General features: G+C 44.1%; 2 protein-coding genes across 3 annotated transcripts; both read left to right on the top strand.

The window, feature by feature from the left end:
* Nucleotides 1-1,036: 1,036 nt before the first annotated feature.
* On the top strand, nt 1,037-4,821 carry LOC124691178 (ABC transporter F family member 4-like). Of its 2 annotated transcripts, XM_047224440.1 has the most exons (4): nt 1,037-1,541; nt 2,089-2,310; nt 2,430-2,522; nt 2,607-4,821. In XM_047224440.1, exon 4 carries the CDS (start codon nt 3,367-3,369, stop codon nt 4,573-4,575), a length of 1,209 nt encoding a protein of 402 aa, XP_047080396.1. In that variant the 5' UTR covers nt 1,037-1,541; nt 2,089-2,310; nt 2,430-2,522; nt 2,607-3,366; the 3' UTR covers nt 4,576-4,821. The 2 variants fall into 2 exon arrangements, with proteins under 2 accessions (XP_047080396.1, XP_047080397.1); XM_047224441.1 differs by lacking the exon at nt 1,037-1,541 and having other exon boundaries at nt 2,083-2,310.
* A 118-nt stretch (nt 4,822-4,939) lies between these two features.
* LOC124691177 lies at nt 4,940-15,710 on the top strand. Its single transcript, XM_047224439.1, has 10 exons — nt 4,940-7,282; nt 7,928-8,083; nt 10,073-10,335; nt 10,432-10,861; nt 10,936-11,259; nt 12,672-13,476; nt 13,588-13,646; nt 14,204-14,662; nt 15,209-15,247; nt 15,360-15,710. The coding sequence occupies exons 1-10, from the start codon at nt 7,073-7,075 to the stop codon at nt 15,540-15,542; spliced, it is 2,928 nt and encodes a 975-aa protein (XP_047080395.1). The 5' UTR covers nt 4,940-7,072; the 3' UTR covers nt 15,543-15,710.
* Nucleotides 15,711-17,132: the final 1,422 nt, after the last annotated feature.

Genomic DNA, 17,132 nt, shown 5'->3' with positions numbered 1-17,132 from the left:
GCCCCTGGAGCACCTCGTCTTGAATCCGCATCAAATGCGGCATCAACATCCAGTTTATACACTCCAGTAGCCGGCCTCATCCACCCATTCTTTACCGATTCCTCTCAGCTTGACACTATTAGCCAAAATACCTTGGATATTGATGATAGTTCTCTCCGGAGTTGGTACTGGCTCTTTATTTTTAATCCGCCTCCTCGACCACCACAAATACCAGCATGCGATCATAACTATTTCAGCTCGGTGTTCCATATCATATGTTACACCACCAGGCCGAGGGGAGCACAACAATTCTTCAAGAACGAGAGATCCAGATTGGTCCATTCGTACCGCCGAATTGACGACCTCGACAAGACCTAAACCCTCCCAAACCAACATTGATCGTGGGCATTTAAACAACATGTGCAGTATGTCTTCCGCATACATAGTACATACTGGATAGTTTACATCCGATCCAATATGACGGTTACTCTGCAAGTAAAAATCTGGGCTTCCCGAGACACTTTTGCTCCCCAAATTCTTTTTCCAAACCTCATGATGTGACGATCTATCAGTGGCATCAGATCTCTGTGCCCTTCTCCTATACTCCACCCGCCACTCCATATGGTATGCCGATTTAATAGTGAACCAACCTGTTTTGTTGGTATGCCATGCAATGAAGTCAGACTGATCATAGTTTGGCAACGGTACCCGTACCCGTAGAATGTGGTACACATCCACGGACCAGAAATTCTCCCGGAGCAACTCCTCATCCCATCCCCCGATTGTTGGGTTAATCAACTCGTCTACTCTTGTCAATAGCTAATCCAACGATGGAGTATTTTTTATTCTTAGATTTTTTTCTGAATTTAAAGATTTTGCAACCTCTGGTAGTAGAGTACTCCCTCCGTGCAGAAATGTAAGACGTTGAGGAAACTTAGGCCAACTTTCGTCACGCTATGAATTTTTCCGAGTTTCCGGTTTTACCCCTCCCCTTGCACGACTCGCCCGGTCGCCACCTGCTCCACCCGCTCCCTCCTCGCCGGGGATCCCTCTCCCTCCCTCGCGACGACGGCGACGTCGCCCTCTCACTCCCTGGCCGAGGAGCCCTCTCCCTCTCCACCCGCTCCACCCAATCCCTCCTCGCACGACAGCGCTCGCTGAGGCGCCCTCTCCCTTCCTCTCCCTGCCACATGGAGTTTCAGATCAAAATGGGTTCTTTTCCTTCTCCAACGGCCGGATCTACTTCGTCGGTGCCCGATCTGTCGAGACGACGTCAGGGACGAGTTACAATCATGGATGTGGCCGGCGGGGGCGTCGTGACGGTGGTATCCGTGAGAGGGAGACACGGAGGAGCTGCTGCTGCCCAGAGTTGCTGCTTCCTCCCAAGCTCCTCCCCGAGCTGCTGTTGCCCGGAGCTACTGCTTCCTCCCAAGCTCCTCCCCGAGCTGATCCTACCTCGTCCCGACGGGCATGGAGGCGGGCAGGTCTGCCAGACCTGCATCGACGGGCATGGATGCACCCAGGCGAGCCCGCAGTGAAATTCAAGTACAGGTGCCACAAGGGTATGTTGCCGGCCTTCCCTCCCTGCATAGATTTCATTGCAATTCTGTTTAGGAACAGCATCAACAGGCTGCATAACATGGTTATGAACCGAGCTGCTCATTTATCATGTGAAACATGGAACTTGGAACAAACATGCCTAGCTGCATCACATGGATATTCTTTTGTCAGTAAGAGATGCCGAGCTGCTCATTTGTCACATGCCTAGCCTAAAACTGATAGTGCATTCAGAAATACTTCTTGGTTGCTACACATAAGTAATGACTGCAGTACATTTCTGTGCTTTACGAATGCTCGAATGCGAATGCTTTACAATCTACTCCATGTTTACTTTTCAAGTTAAAGATGCCAGAACATGAACAATTGTTTCAGCACATGACAACAATTGTTTATTTTTCTGTAAGCTGGTGCTACTGTATGTTTTATCATTCCAATTCATTTTTCTGTTTGAGTGTACTGAGGCTTGCTCCTATGCCATATCGTGAGCTGATGAACAAATATCTTTTTCTGAGTTACAATGGTTGGTACTAAACTGACTGCTACTTGCAGTTAAATGTAGCCCCAAAACTTAAGCTTCTGGAGTTTGAGAACTGCATGAAGAAGCAAGTAGAGAACTTGGTGAATCCGCTGAATGTCATCAGCGGAAGGCTGTCGCAGCTGGAGCTATTGCTATAGGCTTGAAAGATCCACTGGAGAGCTACAAAATGACGTGATGGATTACCACGGCGAAGCAAATCTCAACTTCAGTGGCCTTGAAAGCATGTGAAAGAGGTATGTCTTCTTCTATATTGACACAGGGACACAAAAGTATTGGTGAGCATTGAGTGCCAAATCCTTAAATCCATAACCATGCTTAATTGCTTACAACTGATGTACCCTTGTGGATGCAGATCACCGAGAATGTGTACAAGGAGCTGGAGTGAAGCACCAAGAACCTACGCTTCTCACTACCATACCCGCTCCTGCCTTTCCTTGTCTACCTCGTAAGAATCATTGTGCTCTGAATCCTCAAGTATCAATTGAAAACTGCACTGAATCTGACTTCTCCAATGCTTTAATGTTTGCAGTGGTAAGCCCTGGCAAGAATGGTTCGCAGTTCAACCCAAGCAGCGATCTCTTCACCCAAAAGGAGAGGCGTGATGTGATCATCTCAACCACTTGCTAGGCGAGCTTCTGGCAATTGGACGGCGGCCAGCTTCTGGCAATTGGACGGCGGCCAGCTTCAGGGAACTGCAGCAGCGAGCTGGGCGACCTGGAGTGCAGCTGGGCGACGCCCCCGTCGATCGATCGGAGCTGGAGTGCAGCTGGGCAACGAGCCAATGGATGTATCGGACCTGTAGTACAGCTGGGTGATCACCCTGGAGGTGAACGAGCTCGGCGGATCGATCGATGGACATGGAGTTGGGGACGCGCCCGTGGATCGATCGGAGCTGGAGGCGCACGCGTGGATCGTGTGGCGAGCTGGGCCACGCGCGCCTCCTTGATGGGGAGGATCGATTCTTCCTGGGGGAGGAGCTGGCTGGCGGAGGAGATTGCCGGGGAGAATCAATTCCGGTGGGGATGGGGAGCTGGCTGCGGGAGGAGGAGATGCCGTGAAGGATCAACTCCGGTGGGAGACGATGGGGGAATCGAGATCGGGATCCAATTTTTTGACAAGGGTGATAACGAAAGGCCTGCTTAAGAATTATTAATGGAAAGCCTGTTGGAGGCCCATTCTGGCCCATCAAACTTATACCACAATGGGGAACCACAATATATGTGCTAAGAGAGTCGGAGGCCACGGACAGCAGCTCCTCCATCTCCGAAACCCTCCAAACCCTAGCCGCAATGGCCAGGAAACCCTCGCCCTCCGCCGCCGCCGCTGAGGCGGCCGACAACGATTCCGCCGTCGCCAGCGCGAAGCCCGCCGAGCTCCTAGAGGCAGCGGCCAACTGCGACGGTGTCCAAGGGCACGCCCTATTCTTCGACGCCCTCGTCCAGCTTATCCCCCCGCGCTTCTACCTCTCCGTCGACGACGAGGATCGCCCCTACTACCAGGGGCTCTCCAAGTCCGCCAAGGCGGCCATGAAGGCTCAGTCCCGCGCCAACATCAAGGCTGCCCGCCGAGCCCGCCTCGACCCCGCGGGGCCGCCTTCCTCCACCCTTGACCTCCTCAAGAAGTCCGTCGCCGACCAAGAGGCAGAGGAGGAAGAGGAGGAGGAGGAGGAGCAGGATAAGTCGCAAGACGAAATCCAGGAGACCGGGGACGAGGCAACCACGGAGGGCGACGATGATGGCAACGATGATGCCGAGGAGGAAGAGGAGGATGATGGTGAGAAGGAGGAGATGCTGATGGCCCCGGCAGCAGTTGTTTCCGAAGACCGGTCGGTGACTTACGAGGAGCTTCGGGAGCGGCTTCATCGCCGCATCACGGAGCTCCGTGGGAACCGGTGCACCAGGCCGGAGTTCCTGAATAAGCCCCAGAAGGAGAAGAGCAAGAAGGTGAAGGGTTCTAAAGTGAAGAATGGGAAGGACGAGGGTACAAAGCGCAAGCGTGAGGACGCTGATGACGCAGAGGGTAAGGATGGGAAGAAGCACAAGAAGGAGGCGGACGGGAAGGCTCCAGATATCGTGTATGGCAATGTGTTGGTTGATCCAAAGGATGCGAGGCGGAGGAAGAAGAGGAAGATCAAGAACAAGAAGAAGGAGCTGGAGCAGGCTAAGCGGATGCAGAGGGCGAAGGAAGATCCTAAGAAGGCTACCAAGATGGCCTGGGATTTGGCAACAAGACGTGCTGCTGGGGAGAAGGTGCACGATAACCCAACGTTGATTAGGCAGAGCATGAAGAAGGATAAGAAGAGGCAGGAGAAGGCTGCGGAGCAGTGGAAGGACAGGCAGAAGACTGTGGACAGCAAGAGGAAGGAGAAGCAGAGTGCACGGACGGAGAACATCCGGGAGCGGGCACAGGAGAAGAAGGCGCGCAAAATTGAGAAGCGTGAGAAGAAGCTTATGCGCCCTGGTTTCGAGGGTCGCAAAGAAGGATATGTCAATAAGTGAGATCTTCATTGAAGGTGATAAGGACCAAGGAGTTACTTTATCCGCTTTATGTTGGCAAGGCTGCATATGTTGATGTTGCTACTTGAAATAGGTATCCCAGTCATGACTGTCATACTTAGTTATAGCTTGAAATTGGAATGTTTGGCAGGCTGTCTAGAGAAGATTTTGTGGTGTTCCTAAAGCTGTATTATCATTCTGCTTAGATAAAATTGGCAAACAAAAGTTTATGTTTGGGTATTGTTTAAATTATGCTTCAGTGGGTGCTGTTTTTTTCCCTTTGCCAGTTCTAGCAGTGGCCTGATTGGTTATGCCAAATTTTGCATATGATGTTCGATGTATATGTCTTTTCTGATTTTTGATTGATAAATTAGAATCCGCAATGCCAACTTCATATCATGTTATGCATACGTGGGATGTCAATCATCTATGAAGCTTGTGTTGCCAAACTTCTTATCTTGTTATGCATATGTTGGATGTCAATTACTACCTCCGTTCTAAAATATAAGCCTTTTTAGAAAGCTAAACTAGCTTTCTAAAAAGGATTATATTTTGGGGCGGATGTAATGTTATGAAGCTTGTTGCCAAACTTACTGTACTAGTAATCTACCATGTCTGTTTTATCAGCAAATGTGCTGTTGAGTTATAATGCAGTACCCCTTATTAGTTTACTTTCTGCAGTGCCACTTGTATTGAAGTCTCTACAGACAAGTGGAATTTATTTTCCTGAAAATACGATTGGGTCTCTTGTGTCCTTCAGTAGATCAGTGCTTCTAGTTCAAGTGGCTCTGTTGGTAATAGGTGTCTCATCAGCTCATGTATTTGGTACTTAATTGGTTGCTATTACACAGATTTAACACCTGTTTTTCGTTTGCTTGAATTCTGTAAGAATATGGATCATGTTATACTGGTTGAGGGAACAGTTTGAATCTTATCTTCCATGCTGCTTCTTTTAATGCCTGCTGTAGTCAATCGCAGTGTGACCCAGTTCATACGCCAGGCTTGCTAAATCCAGCTAGTTAGATATCTCTGTTATGAGCTGTGAGTAAATAGTCTACCCTGTTCAGGATGGAGGAAAACGTAAGGAATGCTGTTCCAAAGGAATTAATGCCTTTCTGGCCATTGGGAACGAAGGAATCTCGTCCTACCAATGCTATGTGAAGTTTCGCTAGCCTGCGTTTCATTGGTCATGCTAAGTTATAGGTTGAAATTGGAATGTTTGGCAGGTTGTCTAGAACAGATATTTTGGTGTTCCTTCATCTGTATTTTCATCATTGAGCTTAGATAAATTGGCACAAAAGTTTATGTTTTCTCTAGCATGAGACTGGAAACGTTAATGTTAAATTATGCTTCAGTGGGTGCTGTATTTTTCCTCCGTTAGTTCTAGCATTGCCTGATAGATTGGTTATGTCAAAGTTCTGCATATGATGTTCTGTGACTTCACCATGATATGCTTACTCTGGATGCCAGCAATCTATCAACTTTGTTTCTTCAAACTCAAGTAATCTATGATGTCAGTTTTATCGGCAAATATGGTGTTGAGTTCTTAATGCAGTAACCTTGTTAGTACTTTCTGCAGTGCAGATTCTATTGAAATCTAGTGACATGTGGTATTTATTTTCCTGAAAATACGATAGGCCCCCAGCTTATCTATTTTAAACTTCATTGGCTGTTATTACACAGAAGTAGGACATGTTTTTTCATTTCTTTATTTCCATAAGAATCTAGATCACATTATACTGGTGATGTTGAGGGAACTCTTTGAAGCTTAATTTGTCATGCACCTTGTGATCTATGCTGTCTAGCATAGTTAATTTAAGGTTCCCGATGCCAGATATGTTTTTGGTAGAGGTTTGTCTCGGTTCATACATGCAGCTAAATTCAGTTAGTAAGAATTGCAGAATTGGTGCAAGTTCAGCCGCGAGGCCTGTCCAATTTCACATAAGGCATGGCATTCTGACGAATTTTGAAGAGTATACAGATGGTTATACCTGATGGCCACTGGCTGAACTGAAGTGTTGAATATGAGCTGCAGGCCGAATTGCCTGGGATGTTGGAGTTGTTTGTTGTCTGAATAAACTTGAATTGAATGTGACTACTTCATTAAGTAACAAATCTGCGGTACAATTTCACGGTTTTTTTTGATGTTGAATACTTTCAGAGTATGTGTTCCCGAACAGTCTCTTTCGTGTCTTTTAGATGCTGAGTACGTTTTGAAGGTGTTCCTGAACACAATCTCTCATACCCGTGTTTATTTTGACGTTTTCTCTCAAATCTAGAAAACTTAGGTGAGGAGAATACAAAGATGAAGCTCTTTTAGGTTGATATTTGCCTGCTGCATATTCTTATTTAGCAAAGTCAGGTTCATGATTACTGTGTAATTTAGATTTGTAATGACCCAGTTCTGCACTTTTGTGGCTATGTTTGCTAGTTGCTCCAACTTGCAAAAGAACCTGTAGATGAGTGGGGTGTACCATCAGATGCTGTGCCTACACATGCAATGGAGCTCAGGCCTTACATTGAAGAACCTATACGAAGAATTCTTCCATCATCCCATGTTAATTTGAATCATCGACCGAAAATTCGGCATGATTTTGTGCTTTCAAAGCAGGAGTTTGTTGATGCTTACTGGGAAACACTAGAGTACTGCTATTTAACAGCTGGCTTGGCTGAACCATTAAGTGCCTTTCCTGGCTGTTCTGTACCTGAGGTTTGTCATCATTGCTATACATCGTTGCAATATTATCTCATAGTAGTAACATTGTACTGTTGGGTTACCTGTGGCCATTTTAAATGTTCATTTGCTTTTATCCTCAACAAAAATGCTCCTCCTCATTTGAATGTGCAATGTTGTCTTATTTGTTAGTTTTGTTGCCTTCCAGTTTTACCTTCTATATACGATCTCAGTATCATACTACCTCCATCCCAAAATAAGTGACTCAGCTTTGTCTATATACGGATGCATCTGGATGCATTTCAGTGTGTAGATACATCAGTATCTAGAAAAGTTGAGTCGCTTATTTTGGGACGGAGGGAATATTTATCAGCCCCTGTTGCTGTTAACTGCTGCGTTGCTGCTGCCCAACTCTAGTTGGCGTCAGAGCTGTTTAACCTGCTTTCCAAGATATTGATATTGTCATACTTATTTGTGCTTTCTAATTCTTTGCTTGTACTTTCTTCTTGACCATATACATTGTCACCTGCAAGCATTTTAATGATTGCCTTTTTTTTCCCAATATCCAATCTGGAAACCCACCATTATCTACTGGAAACAATGTTGTATACTTGTATGACAACTGGCATCGGCCATTTTTTTGAGTTTATTGAGTTCTATAGCATACCCTGTTTCATGCAGGTTTCTCATCCTCGTTCATGGAGTTCTCGTAGATTGATGACTACTGAACAACAGCTGGAGTTACAAAAGCGTATTATGAGTATCAGTGAGGAAGGGAGAATTCCTTTCAAAGATTGTCTTGGAATTGCAAGAGAGCTGAATCTCTCTGTAGAACAGGTATCTTTTTGAAATTTCCCTCCATCTTCGTCCAGTGATCTGCAGGACCAGTCTGATTAGTAATTGACCTTGTTCTGCACTTGCATATTATCTAACTTTGTGCTAGTGCTTTTCTATAACTCTGTGTTTTTGGGCATTCCCTTATTGACGAAAAGAGGCAAACTTTAATTAGAAATTAACTTAATAAAAAAGGGCAGCCTGGTGCACGAAGCTCCCACTTTGCGCGGGGTCCAGGGAAGGGTCACCAGTCTGATTAGAAATTAACTTAATCCCAGTGGAAAATTAAAATGAAGGGCCAAAACAAAACCATACAAGATAAACTGAACCTCAGATTAACATGGGTCTGCCTAGCCAACTCTCCATGTTTTGTACTCCCTCTGTCCAGAAAAAGATGTCACACATTTGTCTAGATTTGCATGTAGATACACTAAAATGCGTCTACATGTGTATCTAGATAAATTTGCGACATCCTTTCTGGCCGGAGGGAGTATTATAAACTTGGATTTGAAATGGATACCCAATGCAATTACAAGTTGATTGGAATTGAGCTTACAGTTCAACTTTCTCTTCGGGTGCTAAATAATCTTTAGATAACAAATGGATCACCATCCAAATCCAAATCATATTTGGATGCCATGGAAATGGGATCACGCATATGGTCGAGTGGCTATGCCATGGATACTCTCTAGCGGATTTTGTGGAAATGGAGACCCAATTCAATTCCAAGTTGAAATGGAATTAAGCTTACAATTCTGCTCTCTTTGGTTGCTAAAGAATTTGTAGATAACAAATGGGTCACCATCCAAATCCAAATCATAGTTGGATGCCAGGGAAATGGGATCACACATGTGGTCGAGTGGCTATGCCGTGGATGCTCTCTAGTGGCAGCAGAGGAGCTAGTGGGAGCTACCTGGCAGTTGAGGCTGTGAGCATTTGCCACCTGAGCCGAAGACTGGGAGTAGGAAGAAACAGTTGAAGACGGCGGATGTACTTGAGATCTCGCTACCGAGGCCGGGGCTGTGGAGGTTGCTTGGGCACAGGGGCTGACTTGCGGGCGGTAGTGGAGGTTGACAAGGGCAAGGTGCCAGAGATGAGGTGAAGTGTAGGCGACCTTCGACAAAGCAGCTCATGCACTTGATTCCAAAGAATTCAGTGTTATGGCTCAGTAGTCAGTACTGTCGGAGGCCTTCCCCACCTTCCCAATTCCGCCCCCAATTCTTACACTGAAACATTCAGAAGACTTGATTTCCGTTTCTGGATTCCAAGTGTAGTTCTAACATCCTTACAGGGTGTAATACAATATGGATGGATCTCATATAACTAGAGTGTATATGTTTAACAAGCTAGCATAACTCAGGGCCTTCTGATTCGACAGGATGCTACCAGTGGAGTTTGACTCCGCGTAAAAAAATCATAACTAGGTAGGCTTGCTTGTTACACTGCACTGTTGGTTGGACATAGGAAGGCCACCCTTTCAACTTTTCCTGGCTCCGTCCCTGCATAGAATTAGTGGTATTAATGAACCACTGAAAGTCATGCAGCAATTGCAGCATATCTCCAACACAGGCCAACCTTAATTTCATTTTCATGGCTTTCTTCACATATGTCCATGAATCTGGAAGTAATATTATCTGTAATAGCACAATACGTAGGATTTTGCTACAGTATAAATATCCAACTTGCTAATCGCCTAATAGGTGTACGTATCCGTGTCTAGATAAGCTGTGCTCATAAAATTTGAAGATTATATTGGCAGGAAGGCAATTTTCTTGCATGCAGCCTTCAGTTTCAGTTAGTAATAGTATGTTTATTTGCTTATCCTACTGTAGTCGCTACCTGCTTGTTTCGGTAGTTATGATTTTCTAAAACACCACATTACTAGGCTGATTATTTCGTTATCCTAGTTAAAATACCGCTATGTCTGATTTGTTTCGCCTATATTTCCTATTCAGTATTTCTGACTGGAAGAATTTTTTTCTGTTGATGTAGGTGCTCTGTGTTTCGTCCTCTCAGAATAGACAGCCCAGATTTCCTGCTACACAAAAGCAGCAGGGAGCTAGTTCTGGATCGATCAGTCAGAAAAGGAAAAGATCCTCTGATAAGGTTACCCTAAGGTTTATTAAACAAAACGTTCAAGCTAGTGGATCCACTGGAAAGATATCAGCCCAATCTACCCAGGATGACGAAGTACCACGGAGCACTTCTGCATCATCCACTGGTAGACAATTCCAGTGGACATATGAGTCTAACAGGTATAATTTCATGCTGCATCCACTATAGACCTTACTACTGGAGCTAAACAATGTTTTCCATGATGCTGGAGCCTGATTGGATATTATTATCTGCAGAAAACTGCTGATGATATACACTAGATTTTGTGCGGCACGTGGACCCAAATGTTATTGGAACTCTGTCTCTGGTCTTCCAGCTGCACCACATACATGTCGTAAAAGGATGGCATACTTAAATAAAAACATAAATGTAAGAAAAGCTGTAGTGAGAATCTGTAGCCTTCTCAGAGAGGAAAGGAGGTCAAAAGTGAGCGAAGGCCATTCACATATTTCAAATTCTAGCCATGGGAACTGTGAAGATTCAGATTCTGAGATAGTCAATTGGGATTATTTCGAAGATCCAGAAATAAAAAATGCACTTGATGAAGTCCTTGAATTCATTCGAGTAGAAAAGTTGAACCAGACAGGGGAAGTTGGGCCTAATAATGCAAAGAGTAATAGTGATAATAATGTCAATGAGGAAATTCCAAGTGGGCAGGAAGAGCTGGTAAGTAATTGTCTATTAACCTCGATCGCTAACCTATGTCTTGTTTATTACCAATCTCACCTTAAATTAATCAGGTTGTGCAAGGTGCAACAAGTACAAGCGCTGCAGTTCCAGAAGCTGGATCACATGAACATGCTATGTTGTCTAGACATTCAAATGCAACCCATCCAAGTAAAAGCGTCGACGTACCATGCATATCTCATGAAAAGGTCATTAAGGTCAACAGAGATGGATGCAAATCATTAGCAGTTGCAAATGCGATATTGCTTCTGAAGTTGGTTTTTCTCAGCACATCATCAGGATCAGAAGTACAAGCTTCATTAACTGCAACCCTCCAGCTTTATTCAGAGAGTGAAATAGTCACTGCCTTTTCTTTTCTCAATGAGAAGAAGTTCACGGTCAGTATTTGCTAACTTATGCAGTTAAGATACCATTGAATATCCAGTATTCAGGCTGTAAGTGGGCCTGTCCGTGGGATACCGCTACTTGACCACGTCTGTCTGCCAGACCAGGCGGGATGCCGCTTGCTGCACTTTAATTTTCTTGATATTAAGCGGCGTCCAATCGGCCCACTTTAACCCGCTAAGTGGTTTTACATCAGCGCACAGGAAACGTCAAACATTTAGGGGACAAGGAACACAACCACCGTTGTCCCATCAGGAAAGAAGGAGGAGAGGAACTCACCGTCGCCGGGGGCTAGGGGCGCAGGTGTAGGGCGGCCGCACCGCGTGGGGGGCATCAGCCAGGTCGACGGCCGTGAAGCATGGAGACGGCCGTGGAGGTGCGTGAAGGGGGCATCGGCTGCTCCCCACGGATCTCGCTGGAGACAAACTGCTCGGGATCCAGGCGGCAGGAGAAGAGGACCTGAGGGGGGAGCGGAGGGATGCGGGGACTGCAGCGGTGGGGCAGTTCCTTGGGGGCATGGCGTCCGCCTCCATCGCCATGGAAAGGGTGCAGCGCGGGGGCGACGGTAGCGGGCGTACCGCTACTATCCGCCAGGATTCTGTTCGTGTCCGTGGGTGTATGGTTAGTGACTTGAGTGGGATTTGGCTGGCGGCGCCGTGGGCAGCCCACTCCCACCTACAGGACTATCCAGTATCTAGTATTCGTCAGTGTGCTGAATCCAGCTCAGCGCTTTTGCTTCATTACCTCTGAAACCTATACGCTTTCCCTCATTTTGCTGGGAGAAAGCTATCCTTACAGTCGTACTTAGAAATAACAATTTCATAGGATTCAAAATTTGCTAATGATGGTTTGCAATCACAAGAATTATACTTTATCTGAAGCATGTCCTACCACAAACCACCATTAGGAATAACTTCATAACCAAGTAACCAACATGTACAAATATAAGCTTTCGGTGGGGGGACTTCATGGATGTACATGTCATGTTCTGATGTTGATAACTGGAAATTCATTCTGAAGCCAAAATCTGAATATGGTGTGATTGCCTGCCTGGCCATTGTCTGAATTTATTCATGTGCTGATCAGTGCTGCACACACTTATGTTTATGTTATGTACTTTGAAGTTCAGCCTTTACTGTCCCCGCGGTTTAAGCACCTGACTTTACAGTGGAGCTATTTTGAATAAACTTTTTTCTTAACATGCGGAAAGGATGATTGGTCTATTCAGCATCTTCACCGCCATTAATATAAGGAATGATAGGGCTCCTTTAGTTCAGTAATGAGCTCGAGCAGGCAGATTGATTTAAGTGTAATTTGTGATTTAGGACATCAGTTATTTTTGTATTGTTGTTCATACTCTCTCCCAATTTGTACCATTGTTCATAATTCTCCCTGCATTTTGCAGGTTAGTGGAAATGGAACAAAGCCATACACCCTTTCACGAAAATTCTTCTTGAAGGCTTCTCATTCACCCTTTCCATTTGGTTCAGGAAAAAAAGCTTCTGAATTTTCTAAATGGCTTATAAGGCAGCAAAAGAACATTATGGATGGTAGATTTTATTTATATCCAGATGTAGAATGTGGGGAAATTGTTTCTCTCTTTTCTCTGGTTTTGTCAGGAGAGTTATCCGTTTCACCTTCCTTGCCAAGCGAAGGAGTTGGTGACGCTGATGGGCCTAATATCTCCAGTTATTTGGTTGAAGATACCAGTGGACTGAATGATGGCACTCACAAACGAAAGGCTGATATGGTGGAACAGGAAAGCCGTACGGCTAAGAAACACAAGCCTTCTTATCGTCGCGAGAAAGGTTTCCCTGGTATCCAAGTTGCTCTGAATCAAGAGAGAATTCAAACAAGCGATCTCACACAAGTGTTACATGATAAGGAGTGCCTTATTTTTAGTTCAGCCAGGGAAATGAGTAGAAATGATGGTCATTCCCAGGTCGAAAGCCACAATATGTTACTGCATTTGAATAACTCCTGTTCATGTCGGCGTATGTTGTCTGAATCTCAGTTGGAAAACTCTTATAATGGATGGCCTTGGGATGCTATGAAAACATATGCTGACCAGTTACAACCATCATCTTGTAATCAAAATGAATCATGCATATTGTCTTCTGATCTGTTCAGAAATGCATTTTGTATTATTCATCGAGGTGGAGAAGGAGGAGTTAATTTGACTGAATTGTCACAGGAACTGCATCCATTAGGTACTTACTGTTCTCATGAATAAGCATTTGCGTGAACTTGGTTGTTTCATGAGGTACAATCTTTGTTTTTCATAGGTAAATTTCATTTCTCCTTGATCTTATGCACTGCAGGCACACGGTTAATCAATGTGATTGTTCATACCCTCAAGAGATTTCATCTGGCTATGGAGGTAAAGCTATAAACATGTGTACAGTAGACTCGTTGTGTACTTCTTTGTCTACATATATATTTGACACCTAGTTGTGAATTGTGACTATTTCCACTGTCCATGTTCTGGTATAATCGTGTATTACCCATGTACACTTTGTTTCTTTATATTATAGAAATGTGTAGAGGTAACAACATAGTTGTAGACGTTGATGATCTACCAGAAAATAAATAAAAAAGAACACAGGGAGTATATATCTGCTCAATGCATGTGAGAAAATGTAGCACCTTGTACATGCTAGGCACTTCAGCTGTGGTAAGATGGAGAAAAGCCAAGTGCAGACCATGTGGTGTTTACCTTTGTTTTTAAGGATTTTAGTGGTTCTATGTACTCAGCTGATCTTCCTCAGACAATGGGACTGTTCACCCTTTGATGTATGTGTTTCCCTTTTTTGAGATGAAGCCTCGAGTTGTCGGAGCAATGCATTACTTTGTAAATTAGAAGCTGTCCACGGTTTCTGTTATTTCACCCCTGTTTATTCACATGGGAGTCACCATGTGTGCTCAATTGCTTTGTAGGTCAATGCGTATGATGGTTTCCGGATCGTTGACTCATTACATAAGTCAAAGTATTATATAAGCACACTTGCAGAATACAGCCATTGCAGCTGTCCAGGAGCTCCAGCTTCTCAAGTAGCGGAGACTGGCGGCACCGAAAATGTACTGAAAGGGAACCATTCCATGTCTAGCAAGCAGGGGACTGTCAAAATGCTTGGTGATGGGCACACTGTCACAGTTCTTAGTGTTCAAAGCAAGCCAAACTCATCTCATATGTGTAGCCAAAATCTGGGAGATAAGGAAACAATGTCTACTCCAGAAGATATCAGGGAGAGTGATTGCTGCCATGCTTGTGAAAGGCATATTTATCACCCTATATTACCATGGATAAATGGCGATGGCAGCATGAATAGCACTGTGTATGAAGGTTTAACTCGTCGAATTATTGGCTATGTGATGCAGTTCCCAGGAATAGTAGAGGTGCGCATCTATTTTTTTTTTCCATTTATATCTGCTTGTTATGCACTTTGAAAGTTTTGTGTACCACTAGTAACTAGTAAGTTGTGAATTCTTGGATCAGCATAAAGTATTTTGTCATGATTTTGGATTATTGACCAAGCACCGTGTTAGTAAAATCCACAACTCGTTTTACTTTACACAATCCAAACACCTTAACTTGTAAACCTAATAACCTATTCTAGCAGCTTTCAAATGGTTTTGCAAAATCAAACCCTGCTTTACAAAAAACATACTCCTAATACACGAGATCCAAACTACTCCCTCCGATCCATATAAGTGTCGCTATCATGGATCGGAGGGAGTACTTTGTTGTGCCTGTACTGTTCTGAGGAAAAATCCAGAGTGCATGTGGTTGCACCTGCAACCGTTTTTAAAGGGTGACACTCGGTACACTTTCAAAAAAAAATCACTTATTCTTTGCCTTCCTGTTTGCTTTATTGTTCACCTATCTTTGCTGGTATTGGGATTATAGAATTTTGATCTCATGCTTTGATGTTGTTGTGTCAGGAGGATATTATCCATCAGATGGAAGTGTTGAATCCTCAGGTACGGTACCCTACTTTGTCTATTTGTGCCAGTATCATCGATATTTGAATGATCACGGTTAATGACAGTGAGATACTCTTTGCCTCATTACATTTCCTTCATAATTTTGCAGACATGCAGGACCTTGTTGGAAAAGCTGACACTTGATAGACACCTCTATGTTCGGGTGTGCGAAACACCTGTGCCTACGGGTCCCACCATATTGCAGAGTCTTTTCAGTCAGGGCACCCGTACAGAACCAACCAAGCGTAGAAGGCGTTACTTCGCTAACCCATCAAGTACATTCATGTTGTAAGAGTAACCCAGTTTGGGCTCAAAGTTGTGTTAAATGTTCCTTGTCTGTTTGTGTGAAATGTACTGCCAACGTGTTCTTCCCCATCTGTGGGCTGCACCGTGCATTTTCCATACGGTGTAATGCTGGGCAGTTGCTCCGCTATTGGTCAATATATGATTCTTTTTCTTACATTATGTGATGTAGCATGTGTATCTGCATTAGGACTTCAGTAAAAGCATACAGATCGCCTACACATACGAGAACATCTGAGGATGATACCGAGACGGCCAGCAAGGAAATACAACGAAGTCTTTGGGTACTCTTGTGCTTGTCACCGCCCCTTGTCACATCTTACTTTTGAGATGCGCCCTGCTACATTGGTGGCTGCAGTTTGTTCTCAAGGGTTTGACAGCTGAAACAATTCAGCTACATTGGTGGCTGCAGTTTGTTCTCAAGGGTTCGACAGATGTAGGGTTGGACTAAGATTTGAGATTTAGATTGAGTGTGTGCTTCTCTATCATCCATATGGGATTCAAGGCGTCCCTCTCTCTAGCTACAAACTATTGAGTTGTATTCAAGGCACTCTTTGAAGGATTAGTCTCTCCGGTGTGTGATTCTTTTTTTAAGGTAAAAAGTGGGAAACTCCCATTGCAGTTTTTATTAATATATAAAGAATATTTACATCAAAGAAACAAAGAAAGAAAGAAGAAGAAATAAAAAAAAAGCCTCACATCTCAGACCAACCACCTAAACTTGTGATTGCAACCATTCTTTGAAAGTTTGTGCATGTTTTTTCTTCATCCTGTGTTCTACCATTCTTAGCTCTTTAACATATATTGCTTTCCAACTATGAAAAGTAGGCATTTGGTTCTCGAAATTTTTGTTGTTTCTGACTATCCAAATACTCCTGGCGGCTAAAATGACGATTTCCATCGAAAACGATAGCTTTAGTTTGTCTCGGATGTCATAGAATGAATCTAGAACAGAGATTCCTAACTCTTTATGGACAGATGAAGTCCCAACAATTGTCGGCAAAAGGACCAGACCAAACAGATGAACCAAGGTTTCTTCCTGATTACATTGAAGAGTGGCACACAAGCAAGATGGCAAAATGAAAATTTTCCTGCCAAACAAGTTCCTTGTGTTAAGACTATCATGCAGCAAGAGCCAAAAGAAGAATTTTGTTTAGCCTGACATGAAGAGTTCCAAAGCCAGGAAATCATCTGAGGAGCAGGCTGATGTCCAAACATCATCTTATAAGCATGCTGAGATAAAAAATCACTGTTTCCCCAGATATAACTCCAGGTATCCTGATTACCAAGTTGGACCTTAATAGAAGCATTGTCACAGATTTCTTCCATTTGTTCAAATTCTTGAAAATCTTGAAGAGAAAGAGGCAAATGGAATAGGTCTTGCAAGAATTATGTGTGGATCACTTGTTCCACAGCGAGATCAGTCCTTTTAAAAAAATAGACAAGGTGGGGGAGCTGCAGATGCAAACAAGAGTCAACCCATAAAAATGTTGTCTTTCCATTTACAAGATTACACATTGCCATTTACTTGTAAAATCATGCAGTATAAGATGAGCGCTCTACCAAAAAGAGCCCACAA

The sequence above is a fragment of the Lolium rigidum genome, chromosome 2 (genome assembly GCF_022539505.1).
Source record: "Lolium rigidum isolate FL_2022 chromosome 2, APGP_CSIRO_Lrig_0.1, whole genome shotgun sequence".
Taxonomy (NCBI): Eukaryota; Viridiplantae; Streptophyta; class Magnoliopsida; order Poales; family Poaceae; genus Lolium; species Lolium rigidum.
This window is presented reverse-complemented; position numbering and strand designations above follow the sequence as displayed.

Bases quoted from the DNA above. Each gene is read 5' to 3' on its own strand.
- LOC124691178 (XM_047224440.1), top strand. From the start codon at position 3,367: ATGGCCAGGAAACCCTCGCCCTCCGCCGCCGCCGCTGAGGCGGCCGAC.
- LOC124691177 (XM_047224439.1), top strand. From the start codon at position 7,073: ATGGAGCTCAGGCCTTACATTGAAGAACCTATACGAAGAATTCTTCCA. The intron at 13,647-14,203 runs GTAAAGCTATAA...ATTGCTTTGTAG, and splicing joins GATTTCATCTGGCTATGGAG to GTCAATGCGTATGATGGTTT. The intron at 15,248-15,359 runs GTACGGTACCCT...ATAATTTTGCAG, and splicing joins TGGAAGTGTTGAATCCTCAG to ACATGCAGGACCTTGTTGGA.